General features: G+C 40.5%; 1 protein-coding gene across 2 annotated transcripts in view; it reads left to right on the top strand.

The window, feature by feature from the left end:
* C7H10orf90 (chromosome 7 C10orf90 homolog) overlaps window positions 1–13167 on the top strand; it is a 102148-nt gene that overhangs the window by 34608 nt on the left and 54373 nt on the right. The window contains exon 1 of one of the 2 annotated variants that reach the window (XM_054070963.1): window positions 1099–1636. The exons of the other annotated variant lie outside the window; for it this stretch is intronic. Within the exon in view, the coding sequence (XP_053926938.1) occupies window positions 1324–1636 (313 nt within the window). The 5' untranslated portion in view covers window positions 1099–1323. Of the gene's footprint in view, window positions 1–1098; window positions 1637–13167 lie in introns of those variants that run through there. 2 annotated transcript variants of the gene reach the window in all.

Genomic DNA, 13167 nt, shown 5'->3' with positions numbered 1-13167 from the left:
CACAAGTAATAGGAACACATGTACTGTAGACTTCAATGACCGACATGAACATAATACACTGCTAAAATGATTCTAAGGAATTTCTTCTTATGTTTACTATATTTTAAGTCTTTATGCCTGTTGTGAGTCAAATAACTTTTTTTTTTTCATTTTTGGTATTTTAGTTTGGCAAAAGCATATCTTCTAGAAAGCTATCTAGAAAATGCAAAGGTCACCAGTGTACTCAGTAGATTTTTGTAGTAGGTAATCACATTCTCCATCAGAAATATGTACCTCGGAAGCACTTCTAGCCAAGGTATTTTCTCCTTGTAAAGCCCTTTGTACACTGTAGTCAAGTTTACTCTCTCAGTACCCTTTTTGACAGCAAACTTGCTTGAATCACATATTTTTAAGACCTTTATCCTTAGTGAGTTCAAACAATTTCTGCAGATGTTTGCTACACTCTTACTTGCCCAAGTCCTATTTAGAATATGGATAGCAAAACTACTACAATATTTCAGTGCTGCTCTTAGCAGTATCAGACAAAATGGTAAAGTCTGTTTGTATGTCCTAATACTGCATTATATAACTACAAAGGTAATTGATTTTAAAAAGCCTTCACTGTTATTACTTCTTTAATTCTTTTAATTATTAGCTTTGTGATCAATCGATCAGAATTATGATTATTTTATTATTACTACTTTCAGTTATTGTAGATTTCCATATGGTAAACACTGAGGAATATAATGGTGCTATTGTGACTTATTAAAAATGTTTAAATAAAATTTATCACATTGAAAAAATAGCATCTTCAAAACCCTCTTTTAAAGAGAAACCTGCAATGCGAGTCTGTTTCTTTATACAGAAAATTACAAATTTTCTGGTTTCCATTGCAGGTTTTTCCTCATATCTTGTACTTAGAGGGCAAACATTTTGGAAACCAGGTGTTAGCTATTTAGAAATCCAAGAGGTCATTACAGAAATATGTGCAAACCACGTGCAGGCAGCATACTTGGAGATTTCCTCTTAACTTTCCTCAAGAAGCACTTGGAAACAAAGAGCCCAGCTTCAATATTTAAGTCAAGAAACTGAACCATTCATGTGCTGTATCTAGATATTGTTGCTCTAGCCAAACAACCCACACCTGCCTAAGGTTGGGTATACACAACTGAATTTATATCCTGGCCGAAAAACCTGCATTTAAGGACACAAATTCTGACCAATCAGACTAAATAAATCAGCAGGGCCAGGTTTTATCATCACAGATAACCCTCGTTAATCCAACAAGCTTTTCCTGAAGACAAAGGACAAAATGAATTGCTTCATTGGAGTTGCCTGAGCAGCATGCTAATGTGGGGAGGTGGAAGGCATGAATTATTCATTCCCTGGCAGCCTGAGCAGGCAGATCCTGGCTTTTCCTGTTACCATTGCAACAAGTGGCGGTTGTCCCGGCCATGCTCCAGCCACCGCATAACGCTGGAGAACGCCAAAATGCCTTCTGGAGAGCAAAGACCTCGGTGCCTCCCCTGTGCCCGACACAGTCGGTTGGATTTTCAGGTTAAGCCTTATGCAAAATGGACCCAGGAAACACAATCTTTTGTAACTCAAATGTACTTGACCATAAACTACTCTTCTTGGAAGAAAACACGTAGCTTTGGTAAGTTTATACAACTTTTGATGTTTTCTGAACTCACTGTAAGCTCTTTCCAGTTTATAATAACTATTATGTGCAGTGTTTTACCAGCCTTTCTAAAAATAGCCTGCATTGTTTTTGTTTTTAAAATGACATAAAGAAGCCTAACAAGGCATGCATATCTTTATTTTTAACTCTAGAAAATACACATACAGTATCTACAAAACTGAGAGTAAAGCTAGGATTAAGCCTTTTAAAATCAACTGGTATTATTTAAATTTTCAAATCCCTATAGCACACTTGTAAACAAAATGTTCTTATAGTCCAAGTCTGATTTCTTGCAGCTGAAACTGAGAGTAATGTAATCCAGTGTCAAACTGGTAAATCTGAAAGAATATGTGCGATCCTCCTAAGAAATGTTGATTCTCTGTTGTAAGTGTAACTTGTGCTGTTGGCCTTTATTCAGCTAAATACATTTCTGATTGGGGTAATGAAATGTAGCTCGACTTACCACTCCTTCATAAAGTGAAAAAATCAGCATTTTTTGCTTTATTTTTAATTATCAGTATACCTACGATATTCATTTCAATGGTTGGTTTGATTTTTGTTATTTTCCAATAGTGATGCTATCAGCATTGCCTCAGAGCTCTCAGCTAACTCGCTACTTGTCACAGTTAAAAAAAATTGATGTAAATAATCAGCTCCCAAGAGCAGAGGCTGTGGATAGGAGCATGAATATGAAATGAATCGTGAATAAGGTTTGATTGTGGATAACAAGCTTTCCCTCTTTTTTATTTGTTTGTTTTTAATTACATAGTCTGGATTCTGCTGCCTCTACTTTATTTTCTTCATTTTGATCATAAAAGCATTTTATTTGACATTGAAAAGACAGCCAAATTTGGAGGTATAAAAGTACAGCATAATGATATCTAGTGCTAACAGTAATTAAATGCCCTATGCTTTAAGAAAAAAAAAAAAAACAAGAGGTGAAAATAGGGATATGTAAATAAGAGGAGATATGCAAACAATGAATGTAATCCTGCACTCCTTAATCATGGGAGTAATCCTTATTCATGTAAGTAATCCTGTTGGTTTCAATAGACTCGCATCAGTAGGTGCTGTAGCATAAGGCCCATCTTTTTCAAGGAGATAACAGTGCCTGTTTTACCTGGTTTTTCTGTAATGCAATTTTAGCAACACAGTTTTTAGTGATGTGTTTGAATGCATTAGTGATAATACTAAATTACTTTAGCGAATGTCTATTTGGCTTCTAAAAGTATAAAAGAGAAAAATGGAATAATGTATTAGATGTGTCAGTAAGAAGGTACAAGCCTCACGTATCTTATTAGAGATATGCTTGCAGTGGAATAGCACTACTCGCCCCGTTGACTGCTTCTGTAGTTTACTTTACGGTACATGAGGTATATAGACTTGACTTTTTTGAAGACAGAGTGAAACTTTAGTAAAAAAAATCACTGTAACAGCTGATGTCTCATAAAATATGTTTTGGTCTCCATAAAAGTGATGTTGATAAATATTCTTCATCTTTCTGATGCGTTTTGTGGTAATGTCTTGTGAGTATTTTTATTGCTGTTATGGTCTCTGATCTTGCCAAAATAACACCTGCAGTTCTGCCATTTGAATAAACATTGTGGTTGTGTTACCCTCCTTATCAGCCCAGTTTGGCATTTCTGAGCTTTCCACTCCAAGCCCACGTAGTGCTGTCCTGTAATCCAGGATGGGGCTTGGGAGCACCTGTGTGTCCTTCCTCAGGCAGTGAATCTCTTAATGAGGGAAAACTAATTACTTAAAAGCTTTTGATACAGCTGGGTTGAGAAGTATAAATAGTCATGAACTGTTCCTGGTGCTCTGCAAGCCATCAGCCTGTGTTTGTGCTGGCCTGCCAGCAGTGGTAGTGTGGAGGTAAGCATCACCTTATACCCACTGCGATTGTTGTGGTAAGATGCTGTGGAAACATCTTTTCTGTGCACCCTGAAGGGGCAAAAATAGAAACGAAGTAAAAAAGCAATGGATGACTGTTCCAGATGGTATGCAAAACTTACGCTTAAGTGAAGGTTTTATTAAGTAACTGTTGAGTATTTGTTGGTTGTATTGAGATATTGAGAATGAACCGATTCGTCTTTAATCAGCTTTGTTACATGGCAAAGATTTTGGAGTGTTGTATTTACAAATGAGGTGTACTAGATTACTAATAGCTATTTGCACAGAGGCATCGTATAGAAGCAGTTTACTGTCCGTAAGTGCCAGGAAGCCTCAGCATTAGAGTGCTGGAGGCAATAAAATGACCAGTGCCAAAAGGCTGGAAGGGCACACTGGCAGCTGCTGCCTGAGGAGAGACTGGAATGGCCCTTGGCAGCAGCATTTCTTTCACTTACTATATGCAGGGTCCCAGCAGAAGGATTAAGTTTCTCCAGGTAAATTCCTTTCTGGCCCCTGCCCATGGGGTCAATTCCTGATCCTTAGAGAACCCCACAAGCACTGGTTGCACATTAACTTGAACTTTATAACCACAGTTTTGAAAGTATTTTCTTCTACATCCTTTCTCCTTTGTTGAGTTAGGACAAAAAAAGGATCACATGCAGCTATTTTTGTTTAAGGGTTTCTTTCTGGCAGTGAGCGGAAGTCAGGCGTTGTGTTAGTTTTTACTGCGTTTTCTGAGTTTTAGAGATAGCTGTTCATATAAATTTATTGAAAAGTCTTTAAAATTAGGCAAAAAAGTCTGGCTCAGCTCATTCTGTATTGTGGCTGTTCTGCCCGGGCATGGGCATTGCTACGGCTGATGGGTTTTGCCAAATCAATGTGCAAGCGTGGGCTTCTTTTGCAAAGCTTGTATAAATGGTAGTCATGCTGGGCTAAGGTATCTGAAACAATACCAACCTCTAGTTCTGAACCCAGGTAGTATACAGAATAAAAGACAAGTCTTCAAGTACAGGTAGAAGAAATTTTCTAGCTATTGTTTTGCAGCTGTCTGGGAGCTGTGGTAAAGCAGAAAGACCAGAAAATCCAGTGTGAAGATCGAGCAAGATCTGTGAGTGTGGCCCTCAGAGGGTTGAGTGCTGGCTGAATATCAGCTATTTACTCTACTGCTCCCCCAGGTCAGAGCCACAGAGCAAACTTCAGCAAACATAGCACAAAGTTGTCACTGGCTATGGTGCAGAGCCTGGAGCAGGAGGTGCGTCTCATGGTCCTCATGTCCTTGATGGGACTTCCCATGTATGTTGTGTGTAGGACCTTGGAGCCAGCAGTGCCACATCTGTGACCGGGTAACAGTCTCCAGTGGAGGGGAACCACAAGATATTGTCTATGACTTAGTTTGATTTTTAACCTTAATAAAAGACTAAACAACGTAACTACCTTAATTATATGCTTATTTGTAGATGCCTGGTGGCTTTTAAGTGGAAAAGATGAGCTGGTGTGGCTGCACACACTAAGTACAGCAACAGCACAGATAAAACTGCAATGAGAATGAACTTCTTAAAATAAAGGGTTTTACTTGTTTTCCTTGTGTTCCTTTGCTGGAAATCCTGTTCTGTGTCTGAGAACAGCCAGGCCTGGAGGAGCAGTAGTCCCTGTCCTCTTTGTGGTCAAGCTCAACCCCACGCTGATATCTCCCCAGGGCATGTCTCAAGAATGTTTTTCTGTCATACAATATTGCTTGTTTCATGTAATGTTTCTGTCTGTATCCTTCCAGAGAGGGAGATGTGAGTAGAGAACAGTGGCACTCAACCCTATGTGTGTGGTCCCAGGCCTAAACCTGCCTCAGATACCCATCGGTGATGTGCAACATGCATTAATTATGGTTGTGTGACAGTGTAACACATCAGTCAGACTCCCATGGCATGTGAAATTCGTGCAGGGAAAATTAATTGTCAAGTTTTGAGTTGCATAATTCTTTGGGAAACTGCATTTCTTTTTCCCAGGGGGATAATCAGTTCAGGAATTAGCTGAGCTCCTGAACAGTTTTGGTTTTATGCGGGCCCAGCGCTGACACCTAGTGATGTCCAAGGCAGATTTGATTTCTTGAGCAGAAGAGCAGAGAGGGGGCAAGAGGAGAGAGAGCCCCAGATTCTTTTCTGGTTGAACAGCAGATGGTGAAATCATTCAGAGCTACGGGGAGGGGGGTAAGTTCTGAGCCTGAAGGTCTGCTTTAATATACTTAAATGACAACTACTGAACTGTCACCTAATGTTTGACAGTAATTACTAACAGGCAGAAAGCAACCACTTTTTTTTAACCCACATTAGAAGAAATATAAGCTGTAAAGTATATCGAGGCTTTGTGCCACAGACTTGTGATGTAGCCACAGTTGACAAACAAAGCATCTCCTCCAGATCTAATTAACTGCAGCAGATGACTAAAGAACACTGACTGAAAACTTTTTATTTCACAGCCTTCAAGAACTGACTTGTCTATGCTCTGCATTGCTGTATTGTGCTGCGAGTGAAATTAGCTGTAAGAGTGTGTTCCTTTTCATTCATTAGTTGACAGTGGTGTCTTTCGAAACAATTTCTAGCATCATGAGCAGTAAACTTCAGTTTTTTTAATGACTTTTTTAGTATCATTTGCTTACATTCAGAGAAGCTGTATTAGGAATATTGTTAGACACTGGAGTCTTCCTCTAACCATTGCAGTAATGAACAACTGTGGGAAACTGTTTGATATTTCTATGGTTTGTGACAGCAGTGGTCACAGAGATAAATATGTTATCTTTCCACAAAGTCTTTAATAGTTTTCTGAGTTGATAGAAGGGTTAATCTATTACTGGCAAGATATTCGCTTCAGTTGTGGGTGAATCTTAAAAATCCTTTTCAGATGCTGTCAAAATCAAGTGATCTGCATGAATTACTCCGAATAATACTGCGGTGTTTTTCTGTAGCAATCACTTTGTCGTTTTTGGTGTTTTTACATTTCCTGGCAACACATTTCCGAGAGCTTTGCTCTCGCTGTGGAATTATGGCTGTGACCACCTCCTGTGGCATTGTCTGACACCTGACAGTACACCACGCACAACTGGGAAAATTCAGTGTAAACTACTGTTTGGCATACAGTGATGACTACTATCTCTTTTGCACATGCATATTATTTCCTCTGCTCCCTGTAAAGTATATGCAACCTCTTGCTAAGTGTTGTATCCTGACTTGTTCATGGTGTATTACCATGAATAATTAGGGTCCTGTTGAGGGCTGTATCACAAATGACTAAAAATACATCTTCACTGCCTTGATATAAACCTTTCCTAGTGACCGAAGACCATCAGTGCAGGCTTTGTAAGTGACAGAGGATGTAGCAGTGCAGAACAAACGTACAGTAAACAGTGACAAAATTACCTCTTGACAGTTATTTTGGCAGTCTTTTGGAAGGTGAAAAATTGATTCTGGAGAACATAGATAAAATTTCCCTTATATCTGTAGTATAACCCAGGATAAACAGATGGGGGGGAAAAATGTGTTTTAACATCAGGAGACTGAGCAGAAGGTAGCTGTAGCTGCAGCTCTCATGGGTGGTGTGCAGCACCTCTGGGATCGCGTTTCAAATCTATCTGTTTGAATGTCATTGACTGCATTTATTTGTATAGTTCTGTTGATCTAGATTTGTAGCATCTCTTAGGGCTGCGTAGTTGTAAAAAGAAGTTGGGAGGTTGAGCACACATCATCTGGGCGGTCTGGGGAAATATCTTGTGTAGTTTGTCTCAGAAGTCCCCAGGGGAAAGTGAGGGCAAGGGAGAGCTCTTGGCCGTATGTGAGCAGGAGCACTCTGCAACTCTTAGAATCACAGAAAGCTTTGGGTCGGAAGAGACCTTAAAGATCACCCAGTTCTGACCCCCATGCCACAGGCAGGGACACCTTCCACTGGATCAGGTTGCTCGAAGCCTCATTCAGCCTGGCCTTGAACAACTCTAGGGATGGAGCAGCCACAATTTCTCTGGACAATCTGTTCCTGTGGCTCACCACCATCACAGGAAAACATTTCTTCCGAATACTTAATCTGAATCTCCCCTCTTTCAGCTTAAAACCCCTACCCCTAGTCCGATCCCCGTACTTGCTGATAAAGAACCCCTCTCCAGCCTTCCTGTAGGCCCCTTCTTCTGCCTACTGTCTCTTCTGAAACTGCCAACGGCTGCTTTTCAGGTGCTGAGCAGGAGTCTGCTCTCTCCATGTCATCGAGGACTGCTGCTACAGCTCTCCTCGTGTCTGGCATTTCGGCCACATAGATGAAACCAATACATTCACGGCTGTCAGATGATCGAATGTATAAATCAATCTGGACCATGGTTCTTGTGCCTAGTGAGGGCTATTTTGGAAATGTACTTAAAGCATTTTTTTTTCTTTCGGTAATATTTGGCTTTAACAGGCGATGTCATTTTTTGTTAACAGATCAGCTTTAGGCTAATCTGTACTGAAAAGAAGCTTTAATCAACAACTATGTGGCTTGCTCTCACTTTGCTAACATTTTGTTCAACCATTTCTTTTGCTCATACGACTGAGTGAATGAAAGTGAGACACCAGTTAAATCGAAGGTGGGTGCTCCTCTTCTTTAATGATCGTGTGCAGTATTGCAAAACCAGAAGAGCAGTCTGCAGTGAGGTTCCGTGCTGACCTGCAGATAACAGCAGGAAATTTCTCAGCACAATTTTGAAAAAAGGCTTTGGAGCAATGTGATTTCATTCTCACATTCTGCATCTAGAATTGGATGTGGATAGTACAGTGTGCATTGTCGCACTGAGTATGATATACCATAGAGTGCATCGCGGGTATATACCTCTCACCCAGTCCTCTCCATAAGGAATAAAATAGTTGGATGGAGATACAGAACTTAACAGGAGAAAAGAAAAAGCTGCGCACCAGAATGGACATAGATTTTAGGAGGGTTGCTATGGTTTCCTTTATAAAATTCTCCCAGCCACAGAAATTACTCTTGCAAACAATGTTTTACGTAGGTGTAAAGAAACCTATCACGCACGCAAGCACCCACCCACGTGTACAGGGCTGAGTACCTCAGCCAGTATTCAGAGCTTGGTGGGTGCTGAGCACTGCCACCTCGGCCATTCCCTGCCCTCTCCTGGAAATTAAGTTGTCATAACACAAAGAACTGCTGAGTGCTAACAGCCTTTGCTTGGGGAAAAGGTTAGTGCATAGCATGACACTGCTGAAGCACCTAAACTCCTATTTTCCCGTCGTAGCCCCCTCTTTTTGTAATCTCATATTTCTGAATTTCTCAATGCCAAAATTTTTAGGGCAAATACTGCTTTCTTCAGGGTTTGGTGGTTTTTTTTATCTTTGCCTGCATACAGCTCATGACCTAGTTCTGTCTTTTAATTGCTACTGCAATATGAGCTTTAATTCCAGCTGGAGTCCAGATGTATTAAGGATACGCAGCACGTGTCAGGGCCAGTGCCATTTATCTTACAGCCCAGTGTTTTCCAGCCCTTAAAATTCAGGGAGTCCTTAAAATTTTGAAAAAAAATCTTAAACCATCACCCTGTATCTCACTGTTGTCTGGTGATGGGAGATAATAACTGTTAGTCTAAAGACTAATGTGTATTTTCTTTTAAAGCGTAGTTTGTTTTACTGTTCTTCAGTTTCTAACTAAAAATATTAATGGAGACGAATGTGAGCGTTGTGCTTGCATCCTCCAGAGCTCAAGCGAACCTGGTCAGGGTTATTGACAATTTCTAGGAGCCTGTCTCTGCCTATAGGTACTTACATAGATAGATAGATAAAATATATATATATATATATAAAATATAGGTATTTTTTGCTGCTTTTCATGACCATTTTTGGTTATTTATGGACATTGGTGGTAGAAGATGAGTGGGTCACCTAGAAATGTAGGCATTATGCATCTGGTAGAAATCATAACTTGATGAACAAAGTATTACATTTAGCATGCTCCAAAAAGGGTGTACTTTTTGGAGCCATGTAAACTTTGTGATAAAAAAAATACCTTTATGTACTTTGCTGCACTTAAGAAGAAACACTGGCTACACTTAATGCATTCTAAGCATGCCACAGATTTCCTCTGTCCCTTGACATTTACCTGTTGTGCTTAGTTAAGATTTCCCTCTTTTGCACCACTGAAATGGGTCGTGAAGGCAAGTTATCACTATGCCTTCTACTGACTGTTCCAAAGAATATTAATTTTAATCATTCTATGATCGCAGCTTGTGAAAGACACTGGAATGCTTTAGAAGGGAAGGGAAAAAAGCATATATAAAAACATAAGCTGTTTTAGGTTAGATCAGATCTTGAAATGCTGGGATATACTAGTATTCAGTCAGCATAGAAGTTTAATTGTTCGTGTTAAGAAAACTGCAAAATGGAGAAAAAACAGTAGTTTCTGATGCACGTGTAAGCATGCCCTACCTGATGTAGAATGCAGAAGAGGAGAGTCGATAATACTTTGGAGATCCAGAGGAGGGGCAGAAAGTTGAGGGCACAGCCTCACACAAGCACTGGGAATGTGGCCAGGAGGATAAGCATGTTAGGTTGAGGGCTGGTTAAAAAGCTGGTAGCAGCTGGACCTAGGAGCAGAGCAGCTGCCCGGGCTTTGCCTTCACAGGCTCCTCTAGAGACACTTAAGGCTTTGCATCATCGTTGGGAAGGTGCATAGAGGAGGATCCCAGCCTTCATCACTACAGCATCCTCTTTCCTGAGAACTACTTGCTGGACCCTGGTGCTTGCTAGTCACATTGCCAAGCAAAGATTTAAAAGCGCAGCAGCTTGATTTGTTATCACAGCGATATATTACACTTAAAAAGTATAATGCAACTTGTTCTCACAGTAGATATAACATTACTGACTTATATTATTACTGATATTTGATGTACAATACAACTATATTTAATTAGCTAACTAAAATGCATTTCTTGCCAAGGATATGGTAAGAAGGAAGGTAAATCTTGGAGAGATGCCTCATAGCAGGATGACTGAAAAAAGCAAATAGTACAGAGATCTAGTGTGTTAATCCTCAAGACCCACCCCAAAAAAAAAGAAAAACACCTACGGAGCTTTGTAGCTGAGACTTCAGAACGCAAACCAGCCATTTAGTTGTAAAATAAATCTCTTTAGAAGGAAACTGTCGTGATATCACCTACAAACATTTTAGAACAGCAAATTAATCTAAGGGTTACAAGTAAGATAGCAGAAAGACACTTCTGTGCTCAAAGGAAAAGTGCTTTTATGTTTGGGATAAAAGATATTCTGTTTCTCACCGAAGTGCTAAGGCCCCGTCTTAAGAGCAAAATTCATCTGTGTGTCACAGAGTGATCCCAAATACAACCACGTTTGTATTATCTCCTTGATACCTGCATTCACAGGGGCAATGTGAGATTATTAAATAAGGTTTGATCATCTTTTTCCCTGCTTCGTGGAGGCAGGAGACCAAGATTGTTGGCCAGCAATCTGCATTGGTCTCTTGACTCAACTTTGTGTGGTTGATGGCAATTTCTAGGCTGCCGTGCTGCCCAGAGCCAGGACCTCCCTTGGCAGCACACAGAGCCTTCCACCAGCAGCTGAGCTATTAGCGATTGCTTTCATGTACCTCTCTCCTGTGGGAAATGTGGGCTAACTTGGTTATCGTACGTGGGAGGAAGATGTGAGAGCACAAGCCAAACGCCACTGCAGGTCCCTTTTCTCTTGCAGGTGGGAAGATAAAAGGGCTTGTAAATGAGTCTCTGAGCCCTCTTCCATAAAACCAGGGGGGCTTTTCTTGCTCAGGGCTCATCAGGGGGCGGTAAGAGGGGCCCTCTCTTGCGTAACATCCACTGCTTTCGCCCTGCAAGTCTGGCATGGGGTGCGAGGGTTTGCAATAGTGCAGCACCACAGCCTCCGTAGTGCCTGACTGGGGCAGGTCTGGGATTCTAGAATTGTGTGAGTGCTTGGAACCTCTCTCTGAACAAATGGGACTGCTTAGGAAATGCATATGAGAAGCGTTTAAAGAAAGAAGCATGAATGTGGGGTTGATAGGCTTGTGCAAAGTTTAGGGACTGTTTCAGTGCCTTCTTCCAGGAGCTCGTCCAGCTCTGGGAACAAAAGGGTCAGAAAGAGGCAGGAGGGAGATACCTGAGGAATATTTCAGCAGGCTGCAACTGTCTGCATTTTACAGGCTGGTAAATGAAGTCCTATTTCACGTTTGTGAGAAGAATCTAAGGAAAGAGTGAGCAAGGGGCGTTATTTTATCTGCTGGGATTGCCTTCCAGCTGATAGATGATCACAGCAGGTTCCTGTGTAATGACCTAGTCTTAATCATCTATGCTCATCTACTGTCTGGATCTTCAGTGAGCTGCTCTGCCACCTCACATCCAAATTCTGCTTTATTACTTTTAATGTTGTTTCTCTTCCCCTTTGTGCTCCTCAGGTAGCAACTGCATTTTAGCTTGCTTCTGGAAACCAGTAATAATATTTTTGGAGACGATTCATTTCTTTAATTTGTTGTTGTTCTGGTGCCTAACACTTCCAGCTTGTGCAGAGCTCTCCCTGGAATCAAAAGTCTCTTTGCAGTACGTGTATCTCGAACACAGTTTATTTTAATCAGGGCTTCCAAAATTCAGTAATACTTCAGGCCAATTTCTACAGTAAATCTGAATGCATTCAGCAAAAACTTGTGCAGCCGGTGATCACACCTGCAAAATCCTTGCTTGACTCTAACATTCCTGGAGCTCCATCTTTCCCATCACTGTTTCAAGCAGGAATCTCACAGTTGCTAGGGGATGGAATTTTTTGTGCGCTTACATATGAATTATTTTTAGCAGGAAGTGGAGAATTACCCATACAGTTTTCTGGTTAATATTTGCTGTATTAAAATGGAAGGACCAAAATGCAGTGAGAAGCAAATCTCTAGAGGTGCGGGGGCCAGGTTCGCTACAGGTACTATCTAAGCATTCAAAATATTATTTGAATCTGTGTCTGCTGAGTTTAGCTGGAGCTCTGACAATTACAGGCTGTCACGGGAGACTTCTCCTTCCACTTCTGACTCAATTACCGAGACTCACGCTTCTGATAATATTCCTGTTGCTGTAAATAAAGTCAAATTCATTCTCCTTTTTCTTTACTATTCTAAGGAAAAAGGAAGTGGCTGACTTCTACGATATAGCGTTGGATTGAGCTCAAACCTCAGAGGAACTCTTGGTTGAATGTGAATTAATTTTTTTTTAGCAAATATGTGGTTATTGATGCACTGAGTTTAAAGAAACATATCTTCCCATATTTACTACGCTTTCCTACGTTCTTGCTATAAGAGCACCTAGCACCTAAAGGCTAAAAGTAACAGATATACCTAAAAAACGTAGGTCCCCTTAAAATTATACAGAGGAGAATAAGTAGTAGACAGAGTGCTTAAACATATCACTAGATTATGTTTAGTGCTCCTGTAGTTTCCATAATGCATTCTGCTCCTTATGCAAACTAATCCTTGTTTTCCTTTTTGTCTGTTATTTCATGCTGAAGAGATGTTTACATTAAGCTGTTCGTGACTCTTGGTCTTTTGCCTAAGTGATTAGTTCATTGCAGCTCAATAATGTTTGAGTAGTTCAAATT

This window comes from Cuculus canorus, chromosome 7 (assembly GCF_017976375.1).
Source record: "Cuculus canorus isolate bCucCan1 chromosome 7, bCucCan1.pri, whole genome shotgun sequence".
NCBI classification, from domain to species: domain Eukaryota; kingdom Metazoa; phylum Chordata; class Aves; order Cuculiformes; family Cuculidae; genus Cuculus; species Cuculus canorus.
This window is presented reverse-complemented; position numbering and strand designations above follow the sequence as displayed.